Source organism: Lichenostomus cassidix, chromosome 2 (assembly GCF_008360975.1).
Source record: "Lichenostomus cassidix isolate B80296 chromosome 2, HeHo_3.0, whole genome shotgun sequence".
Taxonomy (NCBI): Eukaryota; Metazoa; Chordata; class Aves; order Passeriformes; family Meliphagidae; genus Lichenostomus; species Lichenostomus cassidix.
In genome coordinates this window covers 8,126,552-8,145,009 of record NC_139482.1, presented here as the reverse complement: position 1 = coordinate 8,145,009, position 18,458 = coordinate 8,126,552, and the positions used below count along the sequence as shown (strand labels likewise).

The 18,458-nt window shown below is 38.1% G+C and overlaps 1 protein-coding gene across 3 annotated transcripts in view; it reads left to right on the top strand.

Moving 5' to 3' along the window:
• The window catches only part of LMBR1 (limb development membrane protein 1), a 69,005-nt gene extending 54,285 nt beyond the window's left edge, over positions 1-14,720 (top strand). For 2 of the 3 annotated variants that reach the window (XM_085050274.1, XM_085050276.1), the window contains 3 exons: positions 692-758; positions 5,039-5,200; positions 7,168-14,720. In XM_085050274.1, the coding sequence (XP_084906400.1) occupies positions 692-758; positions 5,039-5,200; positions 7,168-7,250 (312 nt within the window). In that variant the 3' untranslated portion in view covers positions 7,251-14,720. The remainder of the gene's footprint in view (positions 1-691; positions 759-5,038; positions 5,201-7,167) is intronic. The other variant, XM_085050275.1, reaches the window with a different exon arrangement.
• Positions 14,721-18,458: the final 3,738 nt, after the last annotated feature.

Genomic DNA, 18,458 nt, shown 5'->3' with positions numbered 1-18,458 from the left:
GTACACCAAGAATAGTGTAGAATAAATGCACAAATGTCTACCTACTTTCAAGTTTTCTGGGGTTTGTTTTGTTTTTTTCTTTTTTCTTTTGGATTCTGATAGAACTAGACCTGAAGAAAATGATCCCTTGTGAAAGAAAGTTTCAATTACTTTTTTTTAAAGGCTTTACAAGAACAAGAGTAAAATCTAACAGCTGTGAATTTTTTCGTACTATTTAAAGTAGACAACAGGCATTGAATTGAAAGGAAGCTCTTTGTTGTAATTTTTTAAATAATGCTAATCCTGCAAGCAGTTACATCCAAGGCTTAAGCTGATGTATCAGTCATCTATTCTAAGCCCATGGAATTGTTCTTTTCTAAAACATTCACAGGAAGTAAGTAAACATTTGATGCTTTGCAACATGGTATTTTTTAATTATTTTGAATCTAAGCATACATAATACTTTGATTAAGAGCACATGATTACATATTTGATTTTTTTCTTGGATCATTTTCATCTTGTTTAACACCGTATGGAGAAGTGTGACAGAAGTCAGCAAGACTAACAATATGTTACTGTAAATTGCTTTAGGTTCAGTTTGAAGAATGTGCCTTTTAAGAATTCTTCTTTTTAATCTTGACCACTGTTTTTCTTTGTGTTCCCTTCAGCAATCCCATTTATCATTTAAATGCTGTTTGTCATTTTCAAACAGATAATTGGAAACTGTGTCTCAATCTTGGTGCTGAGCTCTGCTTTGCCGGTGATGTCAAGGACACTGGGTAAGTGAAATGGAAGTATAGCACATCATGATAGAGGATGTTTAGTTGAATTAAAAAAAAATACAATAAAAAAGAAGAGCCTGTAGTTGTATGTTCTATAGTATGTGTTTAATTTGCCATCACTTTCAATGGAAAGAGCATGTATCTGTGGCCTTCGTTTTGCACTAACATGAGCTGTTGAACATACTTTCTAACAAGAAAAAGATGCTAAGCATTTTTTAGAGAATATTTTAAGAAGGTCAGATTTGAAACTTCTTAAAACAGCAGACAGTGAGATGGATAGATAGGAAAACTGATTGTTCAGAGCAGTGTGAAATAGTTTCATGTTCACTGTGAAATTACAGTGCTCAGTTCCCGTGAAAAAACATTCGGAATTTTGGGTCTTAAATTTGAGGTAATGCTGAGTGCAAATAGCTTTTTAAAAAGTCAATGACTCTTCACTTATTAAGGTTTTGAATCAGCAGTGGGACCAGGCTACTTTCATTTTCCCTATAATAATGTGCTTGTGGTTTTGTTTCTTCAGTTTTCAAATTTAACAATTTGGAGTCCACCATAGCTGAACTGAAGAACTTCTGATTTTATTGCTAAGAACTGGCTGTAGCGTTTGAAGTAGTTAAGCTGTTCTAACCATTTGGAAAGACAAGATGTGTTGTATCCTCACTTTGTTTAATTAGGTAATCTTCAGCTTGCATTCTTGAAGTTAAATTGCAAGGCTGTTACATGTTTAAGTAGTGCAGAATTCTTGTAGCTAATGTGAATTTCATTGGGAACGTTAAATAGAACAAAACAAAAATCTTCACCTCGGGCTGTACAAGTCTGAAGTACAAGCTTAGAAGTTTGAGCTTACAGATCAGCAGTGTGTGCTCAGTAATTCTGTAGCTGGTTTTCTTTTCAGTGAGAATACTCTTGAATCAAGAGGAGTTCATGTTTTCCAGTAAATTATACTGTATGCTGTATACTGTGTGCATGATATTATATATCATGCTGTGTATATCTGCAGATGAGGAGTTTTAATAGAATTGTTAGATCATTTCTATAGCAGATGAAAAACCCTCTGTAATGCATTTTGGAGTGTTGAATCTTAAAATATGGATTCTAGAGCTCATTTAAAAAAAATATGTAGTAAAATTTCACAAAAATGCAAAAGAGTAATTCAAGTATTTAAAATAGTGCAGTTTTAAAATACAACCAGTATAAGTGTCTAAGAAGTAAAATGGTTCTAGCAAGTGGAACCAGATGTTACATTGAAAAATCACTGTTTTAGAGTAGAATTGTAACATAAGTTTGGGTCCACTAAGTTACTGCATTCAAGACTTGTTTGAAAGAAAATAAAATTGTTAATGATCCATGAGATTAACAGTTGATAATAACCAGATTCTGTGGCAGTAAGTGAACACGCTGTGTCCATTGTTGTCTCATAGGAAACAGATTAATGGTAAAACTCCCTTAAAAACCAGACTAACAAGTGAAATTCCTGAATAGTTTGCCATAGAGATAAATAAAAGAAGAAAAAAGATGGAACAATTAACACACAGCTAACAAATGCACAGTCACAGCTGTCCAAACAGGATTAATAGAGTGTATTAGAGTACAGTGAGTCATGTGGTGCTTTGCAGAAATATCAGTGTGTGTTGCACTACATGCCACTGCCCTATGGCACTGAATAGATGAAAAGAAATAAATATGTTAAGCAGATTCATAGTCTTTTCACTTTATTAAAAAAGCGAGTTTCTAGACTATACAGAAAAGACTAGACTTTATCCTTATGGGAAAGGTGAAAAAGCAGAAGTTACCTAATACATGTACTGACCTTTTTCAACTTTTAAAAATGGAAATAGAGGTTCTTACATGTTTCATAGCATTCTAATTAGATATGTAGGTGGTGGATGTGTCTAATCTGTCATTCTTCTAGAACTCCAGGAAAGTTTTAAACTAAAATAAGTTATTTTACTAAAAGAAGTTAACTCATATTTTTCCAGAACTTTTTAGCCTTTTAGTAGCCCTTCAAAAATGTTTCCCACCAGCACCATATTGCTAATCACAGAAAAACAAATTTGGAACAAGGCACTTAATAGTCAAGAATACAAAACCAAAGAATTGCAGAGAATATTGAACTTCTAGTAAACAAAAGATTTCCTGGAATTCTACACTTGAGCATTATGTGTAAATAAATGAGGATTTAAAATTTATTTAAATTTATTTGTGTGTGCTGTCTAAAACCTACTATTTGTTTTTAATCTAAAGAATTCTTTAATAATTTATTTGGTAAAATTTCATCAGCTTCCGTGAGTGTATATTTTGTGCCACTAGTAAGCAAGTTTTTGTTCAATTACTGAGTAGGCATTAAAATTCTTGGGTTTTAAATTTTTTTTGTCTCTGTGGGCTGAGTAGATACTGCTTCTGTAAGAAAGTCATCAGAACCTTTTTAACCTTTTTCTCCCACGAGTTTACAGACTGTTACTGTGCCAGATCTATCTAATGAGCAGTGGCTTTTTCTGTTTGTAAGAAGAAGTTGAATGTAATTTATGGACAATAATTTACCCACCTACTCCAACAGAAGTGTCAGGGTTCATTTCTGTTTGTCTTTGTACCACTGCTGCATGGCTCACTGTTCTTCTGGACCTCTGTGTGTCAAGGAATGTTGTTCCTTTTCCAGAGAACTCACTGCTCTGCCTTTTTTGTTCCTTTTCCTTTCAAGTTATGGAAGCCTGTACATTCAAACCTGAGTTTTGTAGTTTTCATGTATCTCCACAGTCTGACTAAAACACTGCTGCTGTGGAAATGTTAAGGACACTGTTTGCCTTCAAGTGGGAAAGCAGCTCTGTGTTTGTTGTCCTTTATCTCTTTACCCAGTTAAATCAGACAACCAGTTTCTTCTCTCTCTAAGACCTTCTATGCTTTTTTAATATTTCTGCCTGCCACTTTTGCTGTTTTGATCAGTGATTTTGTTCCATCCTTTGAAACTTCTAGTTTTCATTTTGGTATGTTTTCCTTCGATACCAAATTCAATTCCCATGTTTTAATTGAAATGACTGATGCAGAGTACAAGAAGTGTGTGTATCTTTTAACGTTGTGATAGTTGGCTGCAAATCTGGGCTATCTAGGGACAGTGAGATTTCTGAGAATCAGGTTGACCCTTGGAAGAAGTGTAATTAACCCTAAATTCTGTCTCTTTGTTTATTATCACTTTTGCAGTCAGTTTTTAAAAGCCCTAAAGCCCTTTCAAAATAAGATTATAGGAAATCAAGAGCTGCCAGGAGCTGCAGAGCCAGGGCTAATTTGTGATTGCCTTGTTTGCTGCTGCCATTTTAGTCCTGGGACAAGGTCAACTTCCTTCTTTTGCACTGTTATGAGGGCACACTTCACTCTGACATCATCTGTGCCAAGAGTTTTTTGGGAATACAACAGCTTTTGAATTCTAGGCAATGGTCATATGGCTGTCATCTCAGTGTTCTGCCATATAGTCAGGGAATACTTGGTGACACCTGACAAAGGAACAACCTGTGGTTCTTCCTCTTCTGCCTTCTGGGATGGCCCTACAGCTTGTGGATGTTTCCATGTTTCAGAAAAATGTTGTTCACTTAACTAGTGTTTGACAGTTCTTTGATCAGCACAAAGCCCCAGTGTCAGGGTTGGAGGTGCACTGTGAAGAAGACCTGTCAGCACCACCTTTCAGCCAAACCCTTTTCCTTCTGTGCAAATGCTCCATGGTGTAGTGGTGGGCAGATCCAGGACAAAAACTGCAGTTGGAAAGATGTTTTTAAACTTTAGTTTCAAAAGCAGTGCTTTGGAAAAACACTTAAAAGGCGGCTTAGTGTTTACCAGAAGGTGGTGTGGCTCTCATAGAAAGGCTGTATGCTACCTGTATTTTTTAAATAAAAAAAGCTCATGGTGCATTTAGTTCTTTTCTGGAATCATTAAGGATTTAATAGAAACTGATGTTTCAAGCAGTTTTTGTACTAAAGCTTATTTTTTCCTGGTTATATTTACAGAAATTTTAAAAATAATTATCTGGGATAAGCAATTTATCTCACCTCCCATGATTCAAGCATTTTACAATGAAATTTATAAAATATTTTGATAAAGGTGTCTTATAGTTTTATAGTGACCAACAAAGTAAACATGACCTTGAGAACATTTTCTTATGTGTTTAACCATGTGTCTAATGTGTTGTCTGTAAGACTTTTGCATCCAAATGTAAATGTAATAGAATATAATTTTTGTGTTTCCTAAAAAATGGAATGAATATTTTGATCTAAATCTTGCATGCAATTTAATAGGAATCACCAGATTCGATCTGCTTGGAGACTTTGGAAGGTTCAATTGGCTGGGGAACTTCTATATTGTGTTATCTTACAACTTGCTCTTTGCTATCATGACAACGTTGTGTCTGGTCAGAAAGTTCACTTCTGCTGTGCGAGAAGAGCTCCTGAAGGCATTAGGTAACACAGCTCTGAAAATTCAGTGTGTGCTTGAACATTCCCTTTCTCCACTCTTGACATCGTGATGTGCTACTGATAAAATTCACAGCTCCTTGTCACACTTCACAGGACACTTTTTTCTGGTGGAAATTTCTCTAAGTTAAGGTGTGAGGGTGAATAACCTTGTGTTGTTTTTTCAAGAGTCCAGAGCTGAGGTACAGTGCTGATTTTAATGATATGCCCGTGGTACTTACTGATCTGCAGTTGGATTTTCAGTCTTTGGAGGGCACAGAAACATTCTCATTGCTATCAGCAGTTATTCCAAATTAAAACTTCAGCTTGTGTGTAGGTTAGATTTTTTTCTTTTTGGTTCAAAGCAACTTATTACTTCCCGAAACATAGTGGAACTAATTTTAGGGAACTAAAACAACTGCTTTGTTGTCATGCTTTTTTTTTTGAGAATCTATTAAAAAAATCTTTTTACACAGTATACAGAATCTTAGTAACTGGCTGAGTGAAACCTGTACCTGATATAATCAAAAATTTGATCAAATTTTGCATTGATATTTCTTGATGATAGAAGAAAGGATTGAAACACATTTGATACTAAGAGGATAAGTTTTCTTTTTTATTGTTGCCTCCTTAGCTTGACTAATTAACAAAGCTCCTATCTCTTTATATCCCTAGAGTAGTATTTGCTTAAATTGAGAGACTAATGGTGAAACTTAAGTGTTTCTTTATAACTGAGGATTCAGTTTGCAGCATCTACAAGTTACTCATGTTAGTCCTCACTGCTTTCAGATTTGTGATGCTGAAACAAAATCCAAGGACTTCCCAGAGTGCACCTCTACTGTTGGGGAATTGGGTTAAAATAATTATAAAGTGTTTAATAAAAAATGATATATGTTGAAGGCAGATTAACAAACATAAAAATGCAGGCAGAGTAGGGTAAGGGTCACTGAATTTGACACAAGTAGGGAGTTACAAACTCTGAAATGTTCAGGTTCCTGGCACAAACAGGGTTTATTTTCAGTGTTGTACATAACAAATGGTGTCTGTGAAAAACTGTCCCATGGAATTCACAGAATGAGAACGAAAATTGGCCTATGACCAAAAAATTCACAAAATATTGGGACTACAAATAAGACGATATTAAGGAGATTTTGGTTTTTTAGTAGTGCAGTCAATTTTGGAATTCCAACAACGCAAGAAATTTGACTTGGTATGTCATGGCACTTCAGTAGAACATTCAGTGTAGTCTACACTAAATGAATATGAAACCTTTTCTGGTTTTGATCCTTAATTTTAGAGACTTGGTAGGAGACTTCAGAGAGAAACTGTAGCAAGCAAGGAAGGACTGACATCATGCCTCTTGTGAATAAAATACGGTTAGATTTGCCGTCTTTCCTCGTCTCCCCCCAAAAAAGAGTAATTTAACTACTTGCCTGGGGCAGTATGTGAGATTTGAATTAGCACTCACAATAGAGAATTGTGCAATAAAAACAAATGGCTGGAAATGGACATAAATCAGTAATAGTCCTAAAAATGTAGTTAGACAAATAAACAGTTTAGAGAAGTGATCTGGTCATCACCAATGGCATTAAGATCAGCAGTGGATGATTAACAAAAAGATGCTATAGTTTAAAAAAAAATATTTTAGGTATTTATGAAGGTCTTTGTAGGCGACAGGGTAAATTATTGCAAGTCTGTCTTGGCTCTTAATGTCTGGGTCTGTGGTTTAAGCAATGGGAAGTTAGGATTCTCTGGCTTCCATGCTTGTCCACTTAATGGGCTTTTCTCACTTAAACACCAGTGAGGGAATTTCCCAGAAGCAATTCTTACCAGAGCTAGAATGTCAGTTCTGGTCTTCAGCAAATGTGAAGTCTGCAATCACAAAGTAGAATTTGGATTGTCTGTGTTCTTTTGCATCTGTGTGCATGAAATAAGGGCGAGTCTCAGTTTTTTCCTTATTCTGTAATGTTTTGCAGGATTAGATAAACTTCATCTATCAAACAATCCAAGGGACTCGGAGACAAAGCCTTCTGCAAATGGCCATCAGAAAACACTGTGATAACAATCATCTGCAATCAACAGAGCTGAAAACATCAACCTCATGGCATTCCTGTCATCTCATCAGCATTTTTATATTGCTTTTAGTTGTTAGTTTGGGTCAAGCCTTGTCTCATTTTGTTGCTGTGTGCGTCTGAGGAAGTTAGGTGTGTCAGATTCTTCTCTTTCCAGTGAACTTTTGGTCTGCTTGTTTATTTCCCAGTAAGTTAATGCAGGAGGTGCCTTGAAGACTGGAAGCTGAAGAGAATAATGCATTCCTTTTTATTTGTTGAAAGTCTCACATCTTTATTTTTAAACTTGCTACCATTTGAATGCACAGTACCTCCTGTGTTATACAAACACAGCTATAAAAGAATAACATTGGGACTTGATTTAAAAAAAAAAAAAAGAAAAGAAGAAAACAGACACTTGAAGGCTAATATGATCCTTACTGGAAATGTCAAGTACCTGGAGTAGGTGTCCTTGACAGGAGATAAACAGTTCTGCTGAGAATGAGTTAAAAATGCCAGTAGAGATCACAGTTCCCTTGGTGCTGGATGCAGTAGGCTGTGTCACAGAGCTTTCTCACAGGGCCAGTGTTTGCAGCTCTCTGTCCTTAGCTCTGAATGCCAGGTTGCTTTACTGGTGGTCAAACAATGTCTTATTGAAGTCTAAAAAGATGAAGATTAACTTCAGTGTTAAATCTGAGCCTAGTATGCTTTGTAAAAAGCTGTGTAGATGGCCTGTCACAGCTCTTACAGTTCTGTGAGTGCCGTGGAGGTCCCTTACCCTACCCAGTACCCCTTGTGAAATTCTTGATGAACTACTGTGTCTAAGCAGTACCTGGAATCAATGCAAGGAGCACAGGCCTAGGAGGCTGCAGTTGCAGTTTTCTACAATCTTTAATTTGAAGTAAATTTCTCTGAATTTATAGTTCACTTACCAGGATTTCTGTTCAGTGGCATAATCCAGTTATCTGTCACTAGCCTGTTTTTTAATGTACACATGAACATGTATATAGGCCTATATGTGTAGATATCGTAAATGAAATTCTAAGGTTATTGAGGTGACATTAGGTGGTTTGGTGAGTAAAACTTGTGTGTTCAGTCTTGGTAGTTTGAATTCTGCAGTGTTACAGTTTAACTGCTCAGAGGCCTTAGGTTCAGGATGGCATCAGTGGGTCGTAGTGTCCTTTTCTGTAGCATTTACTGCACCCTTAGGAATCCTTTCAGCAGTTTATAGTAAAGAAAAAAAACAAGTAAGTATTCAAAATCTGGTTGCACTTTTGTCCTGCTCAGCCACAAGCAATCTTCAAACAGATTGGAGTGGGGACACCTTCAGTGAGTAAAGGGAGCCAGAAATGTAGGGAGCCAGAAAATGTTCCTGTTTATTTCCCATTTCTGTAAAACAAGTCTGCCTGTCTGTAGTTTGAGGTCTTACATCAGTTGGTGACAACTCCCAGTGTGGTTCCCAAATAAGGTAAACCTTGTGTCAGAAGCTCTTTGGCTGTTCTCCTGAGATGGCTGCTCTGGGCTGTAGACCTTATTGCTGTGTGTGTGAATGTCTGCTTGGTTTTTTCCCCTAAAGTGCTTCAAAAATCAAGCTCCAGTACACATGAGGATTTATCTTCTTTGCAGCTGCCTTTTCTGACTTGAACTGGGGCATAATGTAAATATTTCTGTAGTAAATATGATGCTAGAGAGTTACTTTTTTTTTGTGTGTGTGTGATTAGTATAAATTCAAGGCTTATTGAACTGACCATTGATGTGTTGTATCAAGTCTTGGAAGAAAAAGTAAAATTACTTGATTTCACTAAGATTTACAAGCATCTTTTCTGTTGTTGAATGCTGACACTTTAGTGCGAAATCTTTATCCGAGTCAAAGTTCTGCAACCAATAACAGGGAGCTATAATTAAAAGTTGATCTAAAATGAATTTATATTTAAAATATTGGGAGATATATTATTAGGGGCATCATTCAGGTATTCTCAGAGCTTGTAGTCTTATGTATTGGCATCATAGAAACCAGTGAAATGTGTCCACTTATTCATGCAAGTCATTGTATGACCAAAATTGTCCTCATGTCTTAATGGGGCTGGTGAATTGTGGTGTGTGAGGCCAGTTAGCTTTATAGACATATTTCTATTACAATGCTAAGACAGTTAATACACTCTGAAACTGAAGAAATTAATATAAGGAGGAAACCTAGGAGTGTGAATAACCATAACCTAACCAGCATAGGTCTTACTGTTTGTGCCTTTGGAGAGATGTTTGTCCAGGCATCAGTGACCCATGAACACAGAAAAAGGTGGATTATAATGTGTGGTGGTTTCTGCAATTGAGTTGGGCAATTACTTCAACTGAGCAGGGGCAGTTCCTGCTGAGAAGCACCCAAGCTTCAGGCAAGACTTTAAAACTCTTTCTCAAAACAAATGTTATGGCCTCAACTGTCCCTACCCTTTCTGCTGGATTGTGATGGCAGGTGGATGGGTTAAGGCTACATTAGGGAAGACTTTACACTGGACTCTGTGGCATGGTTGAGGTGCTGCGTGGTTTCCAAGATGGGTTAGAAATTCAAAACTACCCTGTGCCACTGCTGACAGTGTTTTGTTTTAAAATCAACTGCTGATATTGTGACACTGTCCACATTAAAATACACCTTTGGCCTTGGAAATGACATGCTTATGCAAAGCTTTGTTACTGCATGCAAGATACAGGTCACTGTATTCATCTGTATTCACAGAAGCATATGGTCACTTAAGTACAAGCAACTGGTAATTCATTAATGGATGTTGACAATACATTCCTAGTATTTTGACTCATGTAGAGTCAGGTGGTCTATACCTTCAAGGTATATACAGCTGATCTTAGTAACATTAACATCTGCCTCACTTCTTATGAGGCAAAAAGCACATCAATGCTTCCATCTTCAACTAGATGCCACACAAGACCAAAAAATAGATGTAAACTGAGTGTTTTAAGTTAGCCTTTTTATTCCGTATTGGTAGCACAATATTAAATGCAATGGCAGAACTGTAATATTTGTGGGGTTTCTAAGCATAAAGCACACATGCTTATCACTTTAAGCTAAAAAAGAGTAGTATTGGTTACTGTACAAGTAACAGTTCTGCATTCATAGGAAGCTTTGTTTACTGTCTGTAATGTGATGTTTATCTTTGGCCCTCCAATACCTTTGACCCTGTTGACTGTTTTAGTGTCATAGAAATTAAAAGATGTGACAAGTTGTTTTCCTTGTCTGGTTCCCAAGTACCACCTGGAGCAGCAGTGGAGGGAGGGCTGGGCTGCCCATGCAGGCAGGATGGACATGGGAGCTGATCCTGGGGACATGTCCTCCTTTGTGTCACCAGGAGTGACATATCCTCCCCTGTGTCACCAGGAGTGACAAGTGCCAAGGGGCTGCAGCCCCTGTCTGTCCCAGCAGGTCTCTGCTGCTCAGCCATGTGTCCATGCAGCAGCTGATGCTGCTTGATGTGCTCACGTGTGCCCAGTGCTGTGTAGTGAAGACATGATGGCCTTTTAAAAAACAAATTTAGAGTCTAAATTAGAAAGGAATAAGGTAGAACCTGACAGCAATTGGCCTCTTCCTGCATGTGTCTTTTCTTGATTTCTTTAGGCGTGCTCAAGGTTATTTCCCTTTTCTTCCTCTTCCAGAAGTGGGGTGGTGGAGTATGTACAGAAGCTGAGCCTTACCCTTAGTGGGCTAGCGTCTAAAATCTTGAAATAAAAAATACAAGAAAACAGCTAAATCCTGTTTTACGTATTCCCTGATCTTGGAAATGGTGGTTTTTTTAAATCAAGGTGAAATAATCCAGAGACAGGACACTAAGGCCACACAAGTAACCTCTTCAAAAATAAACGTGCTTAGTTTTGTTTAAAAGAGTGTTGATGTGAACTGTGAACCTTTAATTGCTTTGAGGAGATAAGATTCCCTACCTCCTGGCATTAGGATTTTTGTTATTTTAGTGCTGAATTGAGACAATATTACTTATACTGACTTCCCTTTCCATCCCATGAACATTGAATTTGCAGTTGGTAAGCTGGCAGGTTATTTCAGTTACATTGGCAATAGTTGGACTTTACAAAAAAGCTGCTTTTGAATTCATCCCATTCAGTCAGAGCCAACTAAGCCCACAGCCACCAACTATATGGTAATACAACTTCTGCCCCCTTTTCTACCTTGTTCCTGCCCTTACCTCAGGCCAGGTAGGCACTTCACACAGGTTTCTCCTGTGTGTTGTGATTCTGTTCCTAAAATCAAGGTGTGAGATCAGCCTGTGGTGCGTCCTTTTGCCACACAAAGTTCAGATGCTGAACTGGGTGACTTTTGGTGGGGATTGCAGACTCCTGGGGTTTCCAGGTGATAGCTGAGGTGTTCTGGCATGGAGCTTGGCACTTTCAGGTGTTTTGTTGGGGCTTGGAAGTTGTTCAGGATCCTCTGTCTGTACATGACTGTGCAGCCATTCTGTGTTTGAACGGCTTCTTGCTGTCTCCAGAGCTGCATGGTTGTGAGAGGAACTCTGTCCCTCCACACCACAGCCAGAGAGGATCTCCAAGCTGCACTTGAACAATTAAAGCCCAACAGAATTGGTCAGAATCCTAGGATGGAGAACACACCATGTGGGGAATCAACACCAAATGCGTTGAGTCCCCACTGTGCCCAGTAATTGGGTGAGGCTGATGGCTGAGGGAAATGACATGGAGCTTGCCTGTGTAGACTCTTTGATTATTTTCTAGCCAGTCTTTAAAGTTCTAGATTACTAGAAAAACATTACATGGAATTCAGGGGCTGATGAAACTTTGTTTTTTTCTAAATCTGGCCTTAATTCTTGGAGATATCCAACATCTTGGTTTGCTTCCCTTTTTAGTGTTTTCAGGTCATTCACTGTCGTGCTCAGTGGCCTTAGTGTTAAGAACAGATACTCTTGAGATAGATAAAACATGAAATAGCAGAAGAATCCACTTAGATTTTGATACATGCACTGTAAGAAAACTTACCAGAAGGCAACTTTAATGGAAGGCTTTGCAAATATTTCACAATTGAAGCACCTAAAACTCTTCTTTCAAAGAGAAAGAAGAAATGTGTATAATGAATATACAAATGTCAATTTTATGTTCTCTAAATAAGCTAGTAATTCACTGACACTGAAAAGAAATTCATCAGTTCTTAAAATCTCTTTTGTGATTCACAGTGAAAGAGTAAATTGGACTTTATAGAAGCCTGTGAACTTCTGAAGGTATCTCTGTCTTGGCAACAGAAACCTGAGGATGCTTGCTAGTTTTGTGTTAATTACCATATTTTGTCAGTAACTTTTTAGTTTCATTTATTGCTTATATTTTTTTTTAATATAAATAGCATTAAATATTTTAACAAATATAGCAGGTGACTCCAAATAGTTGTAGTGTGAGAAATATGCTGTAAATGCTGATACTCTTAGCATACTGAATTCCAATCTATTTAAAAGCTATATCTGTATGAAGGCCTTACATCAACATAGAAATTAGGAAATCCTAATTCTTAAAGGCTTTTAGTTGTCTGAATGTTGATATGTACCTACATGAGCACTTTGGGATGCTGCTGCTAAGTGTTTGTTGATCACTAACCCCAAATGTTGCTGTTGCTTTTCTCCCTGCCCACCATTACATTAAGTTTTATAGTCAGCATCACTGGATGAAGCTCCTTTCCTGAACAGGGCTTTATTTTGCATTCCTCATCTGTTTCATGCTTCCATAGATACCAGCTATTGAAGTATCAGGGCACTTGCTTTGATTTTAATGTATTTATTTTCCCATGTAGCCTATACAGAGACACTCCCTAGTTAGAGCTGTTCTTCCATTATAGATATGTTCACTTTTATTAGTTAATTTGTTTTCTACCACTAGATTCCATTTAAACAATCCTGTCACTAGAAGGTCTTCTAATAAATTACCAAGAGCTCAAGTCAGTTTGAATTAGGAGTGAGAGGGTTTAGTCCTTGCATATATTTGTGCTTTTAGCTTCCATTACCGTGAGGGTACAGCCCTGCTTCCCAGTGAGGGGAGTGAGCTGGTGCAGCCCCCAGGAGCCTGTGGGGTGGCTGTCCCTGCAGGGTGGCTCATGTTGGGTGAGCTCTGCAGCTCACCTGCTGTAGGATGCACAGAGAGAGCCCTCAGCTCTCTCTCTGGTCACACTTTGTGCCAGCAGTGTAGCTCTTGTGTTCTTGTCAGGGTCAGGCTTTGCGAGGTGCTGAGGTGAGGCTCTTCAGCTGCTTGCTGGAGTTTTGTATTTCATGTCTATGAGCATGTTGTGGGCCTTCTCTCCCCGTGTGAACTGATCCTTCAGAGAAGTGGTGTGATGGTGATACCCGTGCAGTGGATTCAGTGGGTGTGTTTGAATGCTTAAGAAGAAAATTAGCTGGTGCATGATTTCCCTTTTCCCCCCTAACCATGAGTTTTTCCAGTCTGGACCAAAATTCTTAGAGTCACAAAATCTCTGTGAGTAACTTTCTTCTCCTTAGCTTTATATAATAAAAAAAATTGAGTCACTTTTACTTTCTTAAAGGTAGGTTTCAAAGTACTTTTGCCTTATTTGGTGTGACTTCTGTTGCTTTAAAAAGAAGTGGATAGAAAATTAGAATACATTTGGGTCATGGAATTTGAAATCTTAAAAGGGTGTGTGTGAAACACACACAAAGGAATGGGCTTTGGGACCCAACCCTGCATTACCTAAATAGAAATCATGTGTTGCTCTTGTCTCCACTAAGTTTTGCTTTAAAATTCCCATTGAGGAGACTGAGGACATTTTCAGGGTGCTGCTGGCACCTTGACCTCTGTCACATGGAATTGGCTTCATGTGACCATAAAAACACAATTCTGAGCTGATGTTTCTGTGGCTTTGGTGCTGCTGGCTGGGCTGTGGCGATGGCAGCAGGTTATCTGCACTGTGCACATTCAGGTTTTTCACTGCAGTGTTACTGGTTAATATCACAGTTTACAAAATAAAATTATAAATTACGCACAATCTGAACTGTGTGGGGCTGGGAGGTGCTGAATGGAACTGGTGGTCCCCTCTTGGTCTGATTTGTGCTTTAGGCTTTGTAAACTCCACAGTCTTGAGCAACTGAATTTTGTTTCACATGGATGTATCTGACCAAGGTATAACATAGCTGAAAAAATCGTGCTTTTAGTGTTAATTTAAGCACAACAATTTTTAATGTAGATACCTTCTCCCCACCAAACCCTTCCTGGTTCATTTTAGGTCATCCAGAATTACAATTTATAATGTTCTCTGTTGTGGATATTTTGTTGTGTTACAAAAATAAATGAAAATACCTGCTGCCTTAGCTAGGCTGATTTTTTTTTTTTTTGTTGTTTTGTTTTGCTTTGTGGAAAGCAGTGGTAATATGTTTTTTTCCTTTGTTTGAAATGTTACACTGAATGTTTTGTAGGAAATTTTTTTTTACTGTGTTTTCAATAAAGGTAAAGTGTGATTCATAGCAGAGTTTTGTGCCTTTTTTATTCTAAGCAATGAAAAAATAACTATCTGTGTCATTCTAAATTATCCTGTTGGTAGTTGGTATGAATAGTTGTGTTCCTCTCTCTTCTTCCTTCCTCCTCCCAGTTTAACCTATTTTTGATGTTCTCAAATGGCTGTATTTCTAAAATAGCTGAGGTAGGGAATGTGATGGAGATTCCTGTACATTCAGAGGCATCACAGCTCTGTGTTTTAAGACAGGTGTGCAAGCAATTTGAACCCTCTGCTTTAGGCCAGTGGGGATTGTTTATAGGAAAGTATGCTTGTTATGTAATTTGTAAGTCATTTTCAATTGCTTAATAGTTTGACTGAAGGGCAATTTTTATATCCTAAACCCCTGACCACCATGTTTCCTAAACTGTCTGAAACTTAAATAGCTTTAGACTTTAATTTCCATTCCACAGGAGAGTTTAGGCTTTTAGGTTTTTAAAGTTCAAGAATCACGTGGCTGGAAGGGACCTGGAGATGTCTGATCTGTTCAGCTGCACAGGATCAAACATAGCTGCCTTATTCCTGGTATTTAACCAGCCTGGAAGGGGCTATCTGTGATGTGATTGCTGTGCTGTCTCTAGGCAGTATATTCCAGTGTTTAATTGTCCAAGTTTTCATAAATGTCAAATGTGAAGGGCCCTTGCCACGCTTTAAGCTTTAATTCTGTTCTCAAACGTCCCTAGTAAAACAAGCCTTTCTGCTTACACCAGCTTTTTCCACACCTGAAAGGTTACATTTCCCTTTATTTGCTATATGAGAAGTGACCCACAATTCCCTCAACTGTTTTATGCAGGCCTCTCATCATCCTTTTTGCTGTCTGTGGGGATGCTCATGTATTTTTGGAAATGCAGAACTCAAGTGGACACAGAAACCTACAAGCTTGAGGTCTGGCACTACATCATGTTTTCAGTACTTTTTTTTTTTTTTTTTTTTGGTTGGTTGGGTTGGATTTCTTGACAGACAGTAACAGAAGAGGTATCTCAGATGTCGTCAGTATAGTTTTTTAATGCCTTTTTACTGCCTTAAATATGTTTCTGCATGTTGCATATAGGCCTGGGCAATCTCATCTTCCTATCTGAAGATGCTCCCGCAAGGGCTCAACAAAATAAATACCTGAAATGATTGCTTTTCTTGAATTTAATAATCTTGAATGCAATCCCAACTCACTGGGGCCACTTCCTCCCAGTGCACCCCAGTACCTGAACACTCTGTAGGGACTTGCACGGGTGTTAGACATATCTTTGTGCCTCTGCTCATAAATGCTTGCAGCAGTTTTAAGCAACATTTCGACACCTGTGCCAAGACCAGACAATATGAGCCTTTCACTCTATCCTGGGAGTGAAAACCTGATAGGAAAAGGAGGAATTTTTTCTGGGAGTGTGGGTTGGGAAGTGGGAGGTTAGGTGGCAGAAGGGTTGAGCTCAAGGTCAGACAGTCTGATGGCACCTGAACACTTCCCTATTGTTTCATTTCACCATTTATTTATTTATTTTGGGTGGCTTTTCTCTACCAGGGCATGTGCTCCCTTCCAACTGCAAAAGTGACCCTTCATGACATATATCAGAACATTGTAAACAAATTTTTCTAGAAACAAAGGAATCAGGAGTTCAAATCCCACAAAAATCTCACAGAAATGATGTGGAAAACTCACTAACAATTCATAGAAACTTTGAATTTCCTAAATTTGCTGCTAACAATCAGATTTGATCTCATGTATATTTTTTTCTTCTTTGGTCTGATACACTGCTAACTGAGAACAGTTATGAGTTACTGGGTTCCCAAATGATCCCTAACACAACGGGATATTGAAAGGATGTATCCATTTGTCAGTACAAATTGGATTTAGTTTCCTTGTTAGTAAATGCCCATTTAGCAATTTAGCATAACAGAAAGAAGTTTCCCAAGAGCCCTTGTATTGTGGATGTATTTAAATCCCAAAGTGATGGGAAAAGCTGCAGCCCCTCCTGTGCTCTGTGAGAGAATTCTGTGTAGCAAAGAGCAGATGGGGAACCTGGTGCTTCCCCTCACGACTGCTCACTGGCAGGAAAGAAACATCCCAGTTTCTCTCACACAGACGATCACACTGACCTTTAGTGGTATGTGTAAAACAAAAAAACAAATAAACAGGAGTCCCACCACAGGCCTCCTCCAATATTTACATTTTGTGGTCTCCAAACAAGCCTGACCGGTGACGGCGTGTGCTCTCTGAATGACTCGTGAAATGCTGCTTATATCTTCCATATTTTAATGTGATTATGTATTTAATCAATAACAAACCTATAAATTTGTACTTCCCTATTGCTAGCTGGGTTCTAGAACTGAATCTCTACATTTGATTTTAACTGCCCTTACTGATTTCATAGTAAAATCTGACTTCAGGAAGAACAAGGTGAGATTACACTCAACTCCTTCCATAACTCGTAGTTTCTGTTCACCATCAGGTAAAGGTTGATCCATTTGAAAACACTTCTGGCCCTGACTTATGCTTGGTCTTCCTTGATAGTGGTATCAGACTTGAACAGACCTGACCTGGTTTTGTAAGCAGGTGAGCCTCCTTGAGCTGGAAATGTAAAATTCAAGAGGAAATCTTCTGCATGAGACAGGGATCTATGGAGTTCCTCTGCTGCTAAGATACTATCTGCTTTGAACCACTCCTGCATTTTCTGTAGTATGACCTGACCCAACTTGTATCCATCAATCAGTAAACAAAGTCTAAGGTTGGGAAGAAAAACAAGTGTAACTGAAATATAACCCAGAAATTTTGCCAACTGGTAAATCAGTGTAAACTATGAATGTGAATAGAGAGGAAATCAGCATTTTAAATAGTTTTTTATTGTTGGCATGATTTAGGATTTAAATATGGAATCCTACTCAGTTTTAATGCATGATAATGCATTAAATAACCTTTTTTGTCCAAGGATGAGTGAAACTGAGCAATTGAATTTATTTCTGAAAACACCATACTGTGTACATTTGATGTCTGTGACTTCCTAAAGCTTGAGCAGAGTGGCACAAAGTGACTCTGTGAAATCCCCCATCGGTATGCAAAGCTGCATCAGTCATCTGTACAGCAGCACAAGACTATGATAAAATGAAACGATGAAACAAAGCGCCGAGGTGAACTTTGTCCACGGGGAAGCCTTTTTAAGTGATCCAATGTCAGCAAATTGCTTACTAATGTGTTGACTTATGGCAACCCTCAAAAGTAAAATGAAAAGGCTGGAATTTACAGCATATCAATGAATCAGTTGATAAGCTTTTACTGGTTTAATATCCTCCTAGTTTTGCTGCTTGGAGCCACTTCAGGTTAGCAACAGAATGTTTACCATCTCTGTGTGATAAAGGAAGTCAAACGACTAAACAAATTCCAGGACCATTATACTGTTTGGTGAGATTTGAATTAAAATTGTTGGGAGAAATCATCTGGAGGGGGAGGAAGAAACTAAAGTAAACTGCATCATTTCACAGTGACTTACCTCGCTTCCTAAACAATGGCAAGATTTTTAGCAGAGCTGGAGATAGTGTAATGCATTAGAAAAGATTTAATTGCACCAATAAAAGGCTATACCACAATTAAATGACATACAGAGTGACATTTATAGGTAGGATCAAAGAAATTCACTACCTAACATGCTGAAGCAACACCCTGCTCTCTGTGTATAGGAGTGCTAAAAAGTAGCCTACTTTGGTTTCAGTGACCTTTCTTATC